The 16,264-nt window shown below is 35.1% G+C and overlaps 1 protein-coding gene across 2 annotated transcripts in view; it reads right to left on the bottom strand.

Annotated features, from left to right (window-relative positions):
• Positions 1-1,741: 1,741 nt before the first annotated feature.
• Positions 1,742-16,264, bottom strand: part of SLK (STE20-like kinase) — a 73,727-nt gene continuing 59,204 nt past the window's right edge. The window contains exons 14-19 of one of the 2 annotated variants that reach the window (XM_012661749.1): positions 12,684-12,813; positions 11,940-12,064; positions 11,135-11,323; positions 10,452-10,577; positions 9,388-9,501; positions 1,742-5,386 (exon numbers count right to left, since the gene is read on the bottom strand). In XM_012661749.1, the coding sequence (XP_012517203.1) occupies positions 5,240-5,386; positions 9,388-9,501; positions 10,452-10,577; positions 11,135-11,323; positions 11,940-12,064; positions 12,684-12,813 (831 nt within the window). In that variant the 3' untranslated portion in view covers positions 1,742-5,239. The remainder of the gene's footprint in view (positions 5,387-9,387; positions 9,502-10,451; positions 10,578-11,134; positions 11,324-11,939; positions 12,065-12,683; positions 12,814-16,264) is intronic. The other variant, XM_012661750.1, reaches the window with a different exon arrangement.

Here is a 16,264-nt window from a genome sequence, read left to right as displayed (position 1 = left end):
TGGCATGCGGGACTGGGCACAGTTGGTTTTTAAGCACTTTTCAATGTCTAAAAACATTTGTAGGTGGTCTATAAGACAGTCATTTCAATTGTAAAATTGCCAATTAAAGTTTTTTTTTTCTTTTTTAATATCATGGTTAATATGATTCATCTGATCAAATGTTAAAAAAAATTCTGGGTTAACAGGGTCTAACACTATTACAAACACAAGAAAAAAAAAAACTGGTTGTATTTTGGGACACAGCTTCTGGCATTTCATTTAATCACTGAGATGTTTAAAGACAGACCTTTGTCTGCAACTATTAATCTGGGCATATTCCAAAGCATATGAAGGTCTTCCCTAAGCATGAGTTACTAATATTTGAAATAAACACATATGCAACAAATGAGTAATAAGATTATTTGCGATTAATGTAATGCTTTACCCTGGGGCAAATTATGACTGTAAGGTAATATATGGAATATCAAAACTCCTATTAAAGAAAAATGTACAAATATCAAATGCCCCCAAGAAATTCACAGTAAAATCAGACACTCAAATTCAGAAGAGACTATACTTGGTCAACTTTTGAATTTACAACAAATTGTGACCTCTCAATTACTGGATAATTTTAAATGGGATTAAATTAAATCTAATTCTAAAAGACTGTGATGTTTGTTTTCCATATGGTCTCTCCTGAGCATCCCACATATTATCCTAGAAAAAACACATCATTTAGTTCCACTGTGTCAAACAATTGCTAACAGCAAAACCCAGTCAAGCACCCAACACGACATGGTCTTTTTGTTTCCTTTATTATATCCTGATAGCTACCTGCTGTGAATGTGGGAATTTTAAAAATAAGAATTTCAAATAAGTTTAGTTTTACTCTAATGAAAACTTACTATTGTATATAACAAATGTGATGTGCCTTTTTAATAATTTTTTCAAATGAACTTATCAGTTTTACCCAAAGGCTGAGTTTAATTTTACATTTTAATAGCTTTGACTCTTGTTAAAAGTAGCTTCAGGGGCTTAAGTATTATATCCCCCTTAATAATGATTCCTATCTTGATTAATCAGACTTAAGAGTTTTTCCCTTGTTACTAGATTTACCTTAATAAGATATCCAAAAATCTTCAAGTGAAATAGTATAAAACTCCAAACTTGCTACCTTCTCCGGACAAAACCCAGAAAGAGGATGAGCAGATATGAGATATGTCCCCAGCTAGACAGCAATGGATCTGAGGCTCTTTTGTTTAAAAAAAAAAAAAGTCAAGAATGAGCTCAATAGTGCATGATGCTCCTTGATTAGAAAATGACGTGCTATGCCTCCCTCCAGCCAAGCTGAACACTTGCCAAGTGATGCTGCCTAGTGTCTACTAAATCCTGCACGAACTTATCAATGACAAAAAGAGGTTATTTTATAGAAGGGAGGTCATATGATTTGTGAAATATTTGGTGAGAAAAATAATCCATCCCAAGGGGGGAAAAAGGAAATATATATACATATGTTGACAGAAATATTTTAAGCACCTCTCAAAGGAAGAGTTGGCATGCTGAAAGACACACATTTGTGTGTGTGTATGTGCATGGGGTGTGGACTACAGATGGCTAGGAATGCTAATAAGTCTGGAAGGGTCAGAAGACTTGGAGGACTGCAAGTTTTAAAATATAACTGGGACCAAAAAACCTGCAAAGTGTTCTCATGAAGGACAATCTAGTTTCAAAGATTCTCAATAAAAGACTGCTTCCCAAAATAGATTAAGAAATAACTTTATTTTTTGTGTGTCAATCTCATGATTGAAAAGACATGTTGCTCTCAAATAGACAAGAGGCATAATCTGAAACAAAATTCTTTCTGAAAATTTAGCTTATGAACTCATTACACTGCAAATCAGAGAAGGATCACAAAAAGCTGCAGCCAACATTTAAAACTGGTAAAACACTCTATCCCAGGCTTAGTAGCAGAAATTTTAAAGCTTTATCAAAACCACGTCAGCCACAGAATAGCAACAATAGAGGCATTAACTGTCGTGCCTTCAACTTAAGAAAAGCGTTTAAAATATCATCCCATTTCCTATAAAAAAATCATTTCCCAGAAAAGAATTGATTTATTTAATCAAAAGACTATTAGAACTGGAACACTCTTCTTCCACTTCAGTCTAGGTTTTCCTTTAATCAACATCTCTAGCTAATACTTTGACAGAATGTGGCTTCTCAGAAGTCTGTCATTTAAGCACAGTGTGGAATGGGAAAAAGTGTGTAGTTACAAGGAAACTAGAAGAGTACAAAAAATAGTCACTTCTGAAACTCACTGATGCTCAAGAAATCAGAGACCCTCTATTAAACTGGGTCTCATATGCCTGAGAGCTTTGTGCTTGAGGAAATACTACTTAGAGGTAGCTCTGGTTCTGGTTTATATTTAATTACAATTTGCTGTATCCTGTCACAGGAAAGTTCTAATATTTTCAGCAAAGTAAAAGCACTCTAAATTTCCTCCTTACCCACCCTATAGCTTCCCCATAGAGAAGGGTAAGAAAAAGCTTAATGTGACTCCACATAAAATAGCAGCTAATTCAGCAATTCATACCCTATGGTTGACAGGACTAGGAAAGGCAGCCTGGTGCCCCAAGCTCTAGGAGCTGGACCTACAGAAGTGTGGAGGTCTGGCGTGTTCACAAGCACTCAGGAAAAAGAGGAGAGGGGACTGATTAGGGTGCACGTATGGAGAAGTTCTTTTATGCATTTCATGGCACATTCTGCCACAGCAACAAAACAACCAAATCAGGAAGAAATTTGACTGTACTCTTAGATTTCAAAGAAGTCTGTGCCCCTCACCCACTCCCTACCTACACTTCATGCAAGAAAGAATGATCACTATTATCTATTTGAATATAGGGCCTAACAAGAGGTGGGCCAATATGGGTACAAATAGTATATTCTATAACAAAACACTTTTTGAAAAAATTTATGTAACTTTAAGTATGAAAATGAATGCGTACCCTCTACATAGGTATCATTGTATAGTCTTGCACCCATATGAATATGGTCATGTTTGAAAGAGAACTCAAGCACAAACACTGAATCCAAAAGGCAGTTTTAAGGGAGATGCGAGTCGCTAATAACTTTACCCAGAGCATCAATCATGCCACTCTGAGCCTCTCGCCTTGAGTCAATACTCTGAATGTCATACTGAAAGGAAAATAATCAAATATTCAGACCAAATTAATTAGGCACCACAAACTTTAGCACACAGGGTATCATTTCAATGATACTGAAAAAATATCCACTGTCTAAAGTATTCATTTTTAAAAAGTTAATAAACTGACAATTTCAAAGGAGAAAGTGGTTGAGAACCTTCCTCCCCACTCCGCTTTCAAATAAATCATTAAATACACTGGGCAACATTATACTGTCATTTTTATCATAACAATATAAACAATTTCCATCATCCTGAATATTACTTTATAAAGATATATATTTCAAAAGGCTTTAAAAACATCTTTCAACCCAGCATTTGAGAATAAAGCGTTAAAAGAGTTTTGTATACAGTAACACATTCATGTGATAAGTGTATGAATTTACAACCATACATAATATATATATGTATATATATTTATATAAAAAACAAACTTGGCCAGAAGTTAAGGCTACCTACAAAGTTGTCCAAGTAAATTATGCTTGTCAAAACAATTACAAAATTAAAATCGCACATGCATTTTTAAATCACCTAAACCACTGACAAAATAAGGTTCAGCATTTAAAGTTTTCAAATTAACTGCAAGAAAGTGCTACAGACATTTACATTTTCTTAGTATAAATCAGTGTTCCCACAAAGTTGCGTTTAAATTTTTCACCAGCCTCAAAAGTAATACAACTAAAAACAAACTTTTATAATTTGGTACCTAGCACTCTTAGGAGAGAATAGGTTGTAAATGGCAGGCAACAAGCATCATTTACAAATGTGCTGTCTCACACATCAAAGTCCAGTTCATAATACTGTTTTGACCTGACACATGGTTGAAATTCTAAGCCTCAAAAGGGACTAAGAGAGAACATTTCATTAATAATTACACATATCAGCAACCACATGATAAAGGTTTCCCACTCAAAGTAAATAATTTAAATATGGAACAAAATAAAACCAAAATGTAAGTAGCCTCATTTCAAAACAAAAGTCATTTCTGGCATTTGCCTAAATATTTAAATCCTTTTTAAAAAACGTATTCTGAGCAAATGCTTTTTAAGATTAATTTCAGAAAATATATTTATAAATATAATTCAGAGCCTGCAAGCTTCTCACAGAGTTTTAAATGAACAGAATTCACTAAGATGGAGGGAAGTCATTTAACTCATGTATTATTTTAGAAAATAAACTGAGACGGCTAAATCTATATTACTTTTAATTTGGTGTTTTACATTTCCAATTTGCACATCTAAAAGCTACTTTTTTTGTCTTTCCAAACTTTGTACAACATACATTTTAGGATGAAAATTGCCATCAAATGGTAATAGGAGCAAGATTTTTAACACAATAATGTTTAATGCTAAGGATGTTATATTATCCCCGTTGATCAAAAAGAAAATCCTATTTTAGACTTGATTAAAATTTAGTGTTTTAGGCACTATCTTAATAAAACTAGCACCCTCAATTATTAGCTCATGCCTAAATAGGTAATTACTTTCAACAAATTACTGAAATAATTTCTCTCTTTTAAAAGAGTTTGTTCCTATTTAAAGACAAAATATATTTATTCACTGAATCAATAGAACATTTTGAGCAACTCATAGCTTTTTCATGAGAGCTGATTCACCAAAAGAAAATCATTTCAACCCTCTACAGCAGAGCTCAGCTATAGAATTTAGGCATCATTGAGAAGTTAGGGCAGGTAAAAAGACATTTATTAATACTTAGTGATGTAACAGTTTTCTTTAAATAACTTTAAACATTATTTCTCTTAACAATTTTTCAGGTAACAGTGTCTAAATACAATTTTTAAGATTAATATACAAAATCACCTTAGGGAATTACTGCAAGATGCTACTTTGCCAACATGGCCCAGCATCTGTCTTAAGTTTGTTTTCCTTTCATCTTTGCTTTAAAAAAAACCCCCAAAAACAAAAAAACAAAAAAACACCTAGAAGGTGAGGCAGGTGATTGTCTTCGTGAGCTATCTGATATAGACTGTGGCAGAAGATGAAGAGAATAGAATGACATATTTAAAAAGCCAAACCCAAGCACAGAATGCTTCCCATGTTATGATCCAGTGGAATGCAAGCTAGGAATAGGATAGAATTTGGAAATACGGCTCTGTGTTGATGGGTTAAGGCATTCAGACTCCCCAGTCATTTTAAAGAACACTTCCTGTTCTTGCAGTTTCCTGGCAAACTCTTCTTCCAGTGTCTTAAAAAGAAAGGAAAAATAAAATTGTTATGTGCTGGTATTACATACAGAATTTATGCTGACAGCCAAGATAAAATGACTTGTCTAAAACACTTTCTCTGTATATTATCCCAAAGAAGACATGACTGCTCAATAGTTAAGATCATAAGCTTTGCACAGCCCTATTCAAGTCCAGCTCAGCCATATGAATGGATAACTTGGGTCCATTACTTAACTTCTTTGTTTTTTTTTTTTTTTTTTTAGACAGAGTCTCATAGTTAAGATCATAAGCTTTGCACAGCCCTATTCAAGTCCAGCTCAGCCATATGAATGGATAACTTGGGTCCATTACTTAACTTCTTTGTTTTTTTTTTTTTTTTTGAGACAGAGTCTCATTGTGTTGCCCGGGCTAGAGTGCCATGGCATCATCCTAGCTCACAGCAACCTCAAACTCTTGGGCTCAAGCCATCCTCCTGCCTCAGCCTCTCGAGTAGCTGGGACTACAGGCATGTGCCACCATGTCCGGCTAATTTTTTCTATATATTTTTAGTTGTCCAATTAATTTCTTTCTAATTTTAGTAGAGACAGGGTCTCGCTCTTGCTCAGGCTGGTTTCGAACTCTTGAGCTCAAACAATCCGCCCACCTCGGCCTCCCAGAGAGCTAGGATTACAGGTGTGAGCCACCGCGCCCGGCCTTTAACTTCTTTGTGTTAGAGAATCATTTAATTCCTCTGCTGTAAAATAGGAATAACACCACCTACCTCGCTGATTTGCTATGTGAAGATTAAATGTGATAATGATGCACTTAATACATACAATGCACTCCAATAAATGGCACCTATTATTATCTGTTTCTTCCATGTGGCATTTAAGCTCTTTCTACTTTTTATTTTAGTTACTGATGTGCCTGTGTTTTCTTCCACACTAGACTATAAGCGGTTTAAAGGTAGAACCTAAACAAGATTCACCTTTACATCTCCATAACAGAAAGCAAAAATCGTTAAGTGCTTGATAAATATCTGAGACATTGTTGTGAACTGAATGTCTGTGTACCCCCAAAATTCATATATCAAAACCTAATCCCTAAAGTGATGGTATTAGGAGATGGAGCCTTTGGGGAGGTGATTAGGTCATGAGAGTGGAGCCCTCAGAAATGGGATTAGTGCCCTCATAAGGGTCTGAAGAGAAAGTTCTTTCTTCACAGTGAGAACACAGTGAGAAGTCAGCAGTCTGTAACCCAGAAGAGGGTCCTCACAGAATCTGATCATGTGAGCACCCTGATCTCAGACTTCCCAGCCTCCTGTTTGTGGTATTTTGTTATAGGTATCAATCACTTGTGGACAAGTGATTCAGGGATAAGTGCTGTTTGTAGGTACAAAGCATAGGAAAAGATGGAAGATACAGAAAGGTTTCTCAGAAGAGGTGAAACATGAGCTTAGTCTTGAAGGAAAGATAAGAATTTGACAGGCAGGATGGGGAAGGCATGCTAGAGAGAGGGAGCTGAAACCCTGGCACAAAGGCAGGAAACCAAGGAGTTTGTGTGAGGAATGGTGACTACACCCAATGATGGAATATGGACTAGAAACAAAGTGGCTAGTGGGAGATAACGCTAGAAAGGGTGATGTGACCCAAGTGGGGTACTATGAAGACTTCAAAGACAAATTAAGGGATTAATGTTTTATTCTGATGGAACTGAAGATTTATCAACACCACTTTGACAGTATCAGAGATGTTCTTGTGGATAAACACTCTGATGATGGCAGGCAAGTGGGAAGAATGGGAAGGGAACTAGAAACCAGAGGTCCCATTAGGACATTACTGAACAATTTAAGCAAGTAGTAGGATAGCAGTGGGAAAGAGAGAAAACATTATGAAAAGAGAGTCAAAATTAACTGAATACAGGGTGTGACAGAAATGAAAAATAATTCTGATTTCTAGCCTAGATATCAATTAAAAGAATAGGAATATAGGGAAGAATACTTGATAGTGAGTGGGAATGCAGGGAGCGGGGAGAGGTGAGACAGAAGAAGGGAAAAAGAATGTTGAGTTTGGTTGTATCTCCACTAAGTTCACATTCTTTAGTCAACACTCATGTACTGATCATGTACAATGTGCCAGGAACTGTTCTAGAAGCTGGATATATGTAACAGTGAACAAGAAATAATGTTCCTGCTTCTAAGGAGTTCCTCTTCTCATGAGAGAAGACAATAAAGAAATGTGTCTGGTGGCGATGAGTGTTATAAAGAAAAACAAAGAAAGAAGAGCAGATACAGTATGCTCGCTTGAGGTGTGTATGGGGGCTATTTTATGTACAGTGATCAAAAAAGGAACCACTGATGAAATAATATTTGAACACACAGATGTCTGAATGAAATGAAGAGGAATCTAACACCCAGATGGAAAATGGGAGCTTAGAGCTCAAACTGATACATAAACAACAATACCAACAGCAACCATTCAGGTTCTAGATAAGTGCTATAAACACATCACTTTTTTAAACTTTCTTAACTACTCCACTGTGTAGTTAGTATCATCCTCATTTCACAAATGAGGATAAGTGGACCTAGAAATGGTAAGTGACAAAATTAATCAGTATCAGCACTGAGATTTGAATCCACATCTGTATGATTTAGAGTTTGTGCTCTATACAACCCCTACTATTCAAGTTTGGGAATTGTCCATAAATATGCAACAGCTGGATTATCAAGGTAAAGAACAGAACTAAAGGTGCAAAACTAGGAAATGCCCACATTTTAGGAAGACAAAGAAAAGATGATAAAGAGCACAGAGAATAAGTGGAGTTATGTCACAAAAGCCAGGTGAGAAGAAAATTTTAAGAAAACAAAGACTTTTAATGAGAACATTTAGATAAGTCCGTGGGATGTGGTTATTAGCTACTCATTTATGACCACTGTCAACAAGTTCAATCGGGGAGTTTGGGGTGGAAGCTCGACTACAAAGAGTTAAAAAGAGAAACTGGGGAAAGGGACTTTTCACTGCTTACCATTCCGTACCTTCTGAATTCTGGACTACATGAATGTATTACCTACTCAAAAAATTTAACAATAAGTAAAACTGAAATTAAAAAGCCACACTATCAACTGACTTAGTCATTTCACTTTCTCTAGAAACCTCTGGCACACAGTAGAGGCTAAATACATATTTCCCTCATTGATTGGATGGATGGAAGAAAGGAATGGTTGAAATGTATAGCAGGCAGGAAGCCCAAAAGGAAATGAAAGTTTAGGTTTGAGGTTCAGCAAAGGGATAGGGATCATATAATGATAGAAAAAACAACACTGAAATGGTTAATCAATAAGACCAGGCTAGCATGGAGTCAAGTACAAACAAGGAAAAGGAGAGAGGGAGAGAGAGAGAGAGAGAGAGACAGAGAGAGAGAGACAGAGAGAGAGAGACAGAGAGAGAGAAACCATCCCTATTTTACTGGATTTCACATTTACACAGCATACCAGGGCCTTGTAATATGGCTCTAGTTGACCTTGTCTGGACTTTGCTGTCATCACTGCCTTTCTTCCCTCCATAATGCCTACGCACAGGCACACACACCCCTAATGTTCCAATGATAGGGATCTATTTGTAATTATCTGTATGCATCATTTTCACTCATCCTCTTCTCTCTACTTAAATTACCCAATTCCACCCCAATCTGTCCATCCACCTAAGCAAGCTCTTACTCATCCTTGAAGCCTCACTTGGCTTACAAGGCATCTCCTCTCTAAGGCCTTCCCCTGACTTTCTCAGACAGTTCTACACTTCCTTTGCTTAGAAATGCTGCTCCTTTCCCCTGTTATCTTGTACTTACCTCCTTTAAGAGCAATGATCCTACCAATTTGTAACTGCTTGTCATTAGATTCTGAACCTTTTGGAGATAAGGGCTTTGTCTTTTCATCTCTATGTCCTGCCCTGGACTCTGTACCTGACACACACTAGGTAAAGAGCCAATAGCTGGGTGGATGGATGAGTGCAAACATTACCAATTTAATTAAAGCTTTTAAAATTACCTTTTTCCTAGGTCTCAATTTCTCTCTCCACTCCTTTAATTCTTGGCTGTGTTCCTCATCTAACTCCTTTAGTTTCTGAGTCTCATGCTCAACCAAAAGGTGGCATTTTTCATTCTGAAAACAAAGTTTGGTTTTAAAAAAATTTCGATCAACGAAGCAATTTTTCACAAATACAATAACTTCCAAAATAATAAATTATTCATCAAACATCATGCTATTACTGAGATTTAAGTTTTTCTCTAAAAACCAAGGGCCAAGAATTATGAAATCAGTCATAGCTTCTTTTTCACAAGTTTAGAAGCTAGATCTGTTGTTATATACCATATAAAAACAACTTAGAAAGAATTAGTTTGAGCCTTTGTTTTTCCTAAGAAAGTTTGCTTATGCATAAAACTGACATTTCAGAAGGCAGCTTGCATACATTTCACCCACTGGTACCACAATGGGGGATCAAAACTATTCTACTCTAGTAAGTTAAGCAAATACATAAAGTATGCACATCATATACACTACTTTGTAATTTTAAACATTTTAGGTTATAAACTAGATGGGTTGCACACTCCAGGTATGGTCCAAAATCAGCCCTCTCTAAAGTAACCTATACATTTCTTAGGAGAAAAATTCCCTTATATTTAACATCACTTTTTTCAAAAACCTAGAAGAAAATCAACTATCTCCCTCTAAATGGAAGAGAAATTTTAAATTCAGAATCTGACCAAAAGAATTTAGAATCTGACAACAAAACTATTTATCTCATTTTGAAAACTTTGTACATCTTCTTGCAAAATATACTAAAAACAATACTCAATACCGCTTTTGAAAGACAATTTCCTAGGTTATAATTTAGCCTCATGTTTACATTAATCATGGTTATATAAAATCTAAACAAGTGCCTATGATACTAAACCGATCTTCATGTGGAGCTACACAAAAAACACAATCTTTAAATCCTAGTATTTTCGTAAGTAACACGCAGCAGTTTGTTTTGGCTATTATTTTCTCAAAACCAGATACTTGTGCTGCCCATGTACTACAAGTGTGGTTGTCATGCTTCTGTATCTAACCTGCAGCTGATGCAGTTCTCGAACATTGGCTTCACATTGCAACTGAAGATCCCGCATTTGATTTTCATGTTTCTGATGCTGAGCCATTCTCTCATTTTTCTGCCTCTTTTCTTCTTGTGCAGCAAACTATAAACAAGGAAAAACAAAAAGATAAATTATAGTTAACAGGCAATGTAATTTCTACATATTCTGAAGATGTAAAAGAATTTAACGAAACAAAGTAAAATAAACTAAAGCTACAAGTAATAATATGCTGTGACTCAAACCTGGAGTCTACATCATGGCAGGAGGGGAGAACTTCTGATGAAAACCTCGATCCTCCTATCTGCTTAGTGTTCTGAGTTAATCTGTGTGTGTGACTATGACTGTAGAAGTATCATAGTGAGGCCATACATTTTGACTGCAAAAGTTGTCCAAGTCATCTCATTCCCAGGGCTGGTCTTAGGACCAGTCTAGCCAAGGATCTGGTGTGAGGCATGGGAGGGAGGGCTTTGCCCTCTGTGACCACCACCCTGGGAAGACTAAGTTGATACATGTCATGTATCTAGCCCCAGCCCACAGAGTTAAAGTGAAAATCAACAAACCCAAAGTGGTTCTAAATGTTTATAACACAATTATGCGGCACTTCTAAAAATCACATGAATTTTGTAAACCTAAAAGAAGAGAATAATTTGTATATTTACCTGTTTAATTTTGTCACGGTCCTGATCTGGCGTAGCTGTTGAGTTAATTCTCAAACTTTTCTTAAACATGGCCATTCGGGTCTTAGCTTCACTGCGCTGAATCTTGGGTAATCTCGCTCTTTCTTGAGTCTGTCTGTTTTTCAATTCCTCGATAAGTCGTTGATTGTAACGCTGCATTTGTTCTGTTTCCTAAGAAGGTTTTAAATAGAATCCAGTGATGTATTAATAGATATAATTTAATATTCAGTACCCACATGTATATTCAAACATGTCATTTTATTGTTGTTTCCCATAATTACTCTCCCTTGTTGCATAGTGACCAGAAAAATATTAGGCAAAAAATAATTTATAAGAAAATAAAGTTACTAGTGATACAAGTCTTATATTGAAACTCTGTTTTACTAAGTACAGGAAGTCCAAATTTTTAAGATACTTGAAGCACAAATGTAGCCAAAATAGCTCTTTGGAAGAGAAGATGAAAATTACAATGTGTAAGAGGTCTTTAAGCACTGTAATTAGTTACCTTCCTTGTTAATTTGTAGAAAAGAAGTTTGCAATCACGATCAAGATACAATTAATTACTCCAAACTTCATCAAAGAAATTTTAGGATAAAATAAAGGAAATCTAAAATTCATTCTTTAAGAAAATAAGCTTCGGCGGGGGAAGAAGGGCAAGGGCAACGTTATCTAAACATTTGTACCCCCATAATACGCAGAAATAAAAAAAAAAAAAGAAAATAAGCTTCAAAACTAAATAGGTTTATAACTTTAAAATGAATAAAAAAGAAATTTTCTTTTCACTAACCTTCTCATGGCGCTTAAGTAGCTGATGTCTTTGCATGAAATATTGATCTTTAAGTTGCTGTTTGAGCAGTTGGTGTTTTTCTTGTAAGTGCCGTTCTTCAAGCTCCCAAATTGCAGCTTCTCGAGCTAGAAGACAGCAGTTTTCAAAATGTCACTGTGCTCTCTTTACTGATGTACTTTGCTCTTCATTTTAATATTTACATAAGTGTTCTATATACACTAACTTATACACATATATTGACATTCTGAGCTATAAGTAAAATTTTACCAACATAAAGATAACATCTATTCCTCTTTCCATTTTGTTCTAATGGCCTATAAACAGAGAATGTCCTACCCTGAGCCAAAATTCCATTTAATCATAATAACAAAGAAAAAAAATCTAAGCTAATTTTTTTAGGGGAAATAAGTACTTAAAATTCCATTCCATTATGTAGTCATTAAGTATACCAACAATTATAAGGCATACTGAATACACAAAGTTAATGAGATATATTTCTAGCACCATCTGGACAAGAGAAATTTTATGGATTAAATGTCTATGTTCATTTCTGTCATAAAGGAATTCTATATTTTGCAGTGTTTCTAAATTTTAAAAGATTCTCTTCTCTTATTTACCACAACTTTATCTTTGCCTTTACCACCCTAGCAAAGAAAAGCATTCAAATAATTTCCAAGGTATATCTCTGCAATATTTTTGAGATCTCACTTCATATACACATTCATGCTGCAGAACTGAATATACCTCTCATGAGCTGTTGTTTGTTATTCAGGCACTCTCTCTCAATATTGGCCAACTCTGCCTTCTGTTGTTGGATGATCTTTTTCAGAGAGCCATCTAATTCTTGTTGTTGCTTCTGAACAAACTCTTGTTCCTATTAGACACAGTTAACCATCAATTAAGTAAGTATCTAATGAACTTAACATCCACTTATCTATATAACTGTATTCATTAGTGGTTAGTAAGATTTCCAAACCAAGTGTGCAAAGTTAGCTGGATTTAAAAATCACCAAAATTATATAGTACATATATAATATAAATGTATTAGTCACCCAACTCAATCCTCCAAAAAAGTATTAGAACACATAATATTCAAAACTCATTACTAAGAATGATACATACAAAAGAAGTTTATAGCCTATTCATAATTAAAATATCCTATTACACTAGCATTTTTGGGAAAATAGTAAATTTACAGCTTCTAAAAGTTGACTATTAACTCCACTATGGTTTGACTAAAACAAGAATAAACAAGAAATGTCCTTTAGGGAGAAAGGTAATGAAGAGCTAATAAGTAAAACAGATATCAGAATTTTAGGATATAAATAGGAAGAACTATCAGAGCTACACTAACAGAGGAAAAAAAGTTTCTGTATCTACAGCCTATGCCTATAAAGAAGAAAAGCTTGAGGATCTAAGAAGAAATAATGCATTGCTAGAGAAATGTAAACTAGAAACAAAAAAGTGAGTTACATATTATAAAGCTATAAACAAAATTCCTATAATCACAGAATTCTATCAACATGTTTGGGATTCACGCATTCATTCAACAAATATTTATGAAGTACATATTATCTGCCCAAATGCCAAAACTACTTATAAAAAAATCCTTCAATTATTGTGTAAGGAAAAATTTAAAGTGACTTATGGTCTTTCTGCTAGAATCACACATTTACAGAAGAAAAGGAAGAATATTCAAATTGAAGAAATGTAAATTTGCATGTCTATCCTTCTTTCGGCAGTTATAAGCCAGTTGATTAGCTCAAGGGAGATTCAGGTCAATTTTTGTGTGGATTTAGAATTTAGAATTGAAACAACCATAAACCCTCCTTTTACAAATCCAAGAGAAGATCAACCCCAAGATCCACTTTAGAACTATTCTTTAGGCGTTGGACACAGTCTGACAAGGTCTGGATCACCACCAGTCTGTTGTTCCTCAGTGCACAAAGAAGTCTCGCAATGTTCCTTAAGATGTTTGCCTTACCACAGTGTCTCTGGAGTTCATGCTATAGTGTTAAAGTAATGTGGAGTCATAAATGCTGTTGTCTCATCCGCATCATCACTTGTATTTTAGCATAAATACAAATATATAGTAGCAGAAAGAAAACGCTAATGAATTGCCTCTATAAAATACAATTACCGGGAGCGGGGAGAGGGGAGGAGGGGATGGGTATTTGCATACACAAAGAGTGCAATGCGCACCACCCGAAGGATGGACATATTTGAAATTCGGACTTGGGGGGGGTAAGGGCAACATACGCAACCTAAACATCTGTACTCCCACAATATGCTGAAAAAAAAAAAAATACAATTACCAACTTGACCTACAGTCACCTATAGTGACCATGGTCACTTTATCATTAAAACATCATTGACCAGATACGGTGGCCCACACCTGCAATCCTAGCACTTTGGGAGGCTGAGGCAAGAGGATCACTTGAGGCCAGGAGTTTGGGACCAGCCTGGGCAATAGAGAAAACAGAAAACAAAAAAATTAGCCAAGCATGGTAGCATGTGCCTGTAGTCCCAGCTACTCAGGAGGCTGAGGCAGGAGGATCATTTGAGATTGCAGTGAGCTATGATGATGCCACTGCACTCTAGCCCAGGCAACAGAGCAAGACTGTCTCAAAACAAAAACAAAAGCCACACACAAAAAACAAAACAAACAAAAAAAATCATTAACAATGTCACTGAAAAAATTTCAATGAATATTTAAATTCAGCTATAAGGACTTCTGAGTCTTACTTAAAGAGATGCAAAATCTCCATGCCTATCTTTTAAGCAGTTGTAACAAAAAAAAGTTGTTCAAGCTTCCCTTTTCCTATAGTAAATACCTATAACAAAATTAAATTGTTTTTCTAATTTAAACTGTAAAACTTCTATATGCAAACTTGTTTAATAAACTTAATATAACCTACAGATATATGGAAGGGTTTTCTTTTGTTCAATATTTTTATCATTGATTGGCATAAAGGATTTTAAAAAACAATCTGTGTGGACAGAAACAACGGGTCTGAATCAACTAGCATTAATATAAATCTTACATTTAGACTCAAAGAAATCAAATGTAAATGTGAAGGATGGGGTGAATAAATATCTATGTGAAAATAAAAAAGGTAAATATAAGCCGCTGCTACTAAAAAAGTGAATGCAATTTCTCATCTATGGACTTTTTGTTCACATCACTCTATTTGTGTCTAGGTTAAACAAGCTAAGAGAAAACTTTTACTATTACATGTCATGAGTTGTTCTAAGGAAAAAGAACACAAACAAGAAACTGTTTATTAAGCACTCAGTGCTCGGCACTATACTACTTACAGAGTTATTAAAATTGATAAAAGACAGTTTTGCCTTCAAGGAGCTTTCACTCAATTGGTCCCAAGTACCAATAGTCTTGGTCTGTCAGTCCACCTACAGAGTAGTGGGCCCCTTCCCTTAGTGTCACACGTTTGAAAGTTCAAAAGTAAACTGCAGAAAACTCAAACCTGGGAATAAAGGGTTCAGAAACCATGCCTCACAATGAATGACTGAAAGAACTACAGAAGTATTCCTTGAAGCAGCTAATACATAAGGGGTAATGAAGAGCTGAGACTGTTTCATAGAAGCAGGGAGAACTAGTGTTGTGCAGCTCCAGAAGGTAAAATAAGAACCAACAGGTAAAAGTCAAGGTAGGCAGATGTACAGAGGTCCTAACAATCAGAGTTAGCAAAGAACACAGCTGCCTTATAGAGCTATGGACTTGAATAATTAAGCAGAGTCTAGATGGCTACATAGTAATGGACACTGCACAAAGGATTTTTTTATATTAAAGCTGAAAATTATTTGAAAAGTTCCTTCACACACTAATATCATTACCTGAAAAGAGATGAAATCTTAATATTATTGAGATTCACCAAATTTCCTAACTCAAAAGCCAAGTACAATACATTCACAATGGAATCAGTAATTACAAATTACTTTTAGGAGTTAAAAGAGATCTTATATTCCAAAAGGACTGCACAAATTACATTTACCTTAAAAAAAACACACACACACACAACACATAGAAATAATCACTAGTAGTAACAAAAGAACAACAAAAGAACCCAAACTATTAAGGCCAAATTCATTTTTAAAAATGGACACATAAATTGTAAAATGAGTGCCCTTTAAAAGTACCAGTTTAAATTCTGATAAAGAATTTTATTATATTAATCAGATAACCATAAACATGAAAAATATAACTTTGGGTTCTAGAAAACTATAAGAAAGAATTATGTATATTGGGCTCTTTGTAAAGAATGTGATCATATTAACTCAAAACAAAGGCTAAAAATGGTAATGAT

The sequence above is a fragment of the Propithecus coquereli genome, unplaced genomic scaffold, assembly GCF_000956105.1.
Source record: "Propithecus coquereli isolate 6110/MARCELLA unplaced genomic scaffold, Pcoq_1.0 Scaffold73, whole genome shotgun sequence".
In the NCBI taxonomy this organism is placed as follows: Eukaryota; Metazoa; Chordata; class Mammalia; order Primates; family Indriidae; genus Propithecus; species Propithecus coquereli.
The sequence above is the reverse complement of the archived record's forward strand: the minus strand, read 5'-3'. Positions and strand labels throughout refer to the sequence as shown.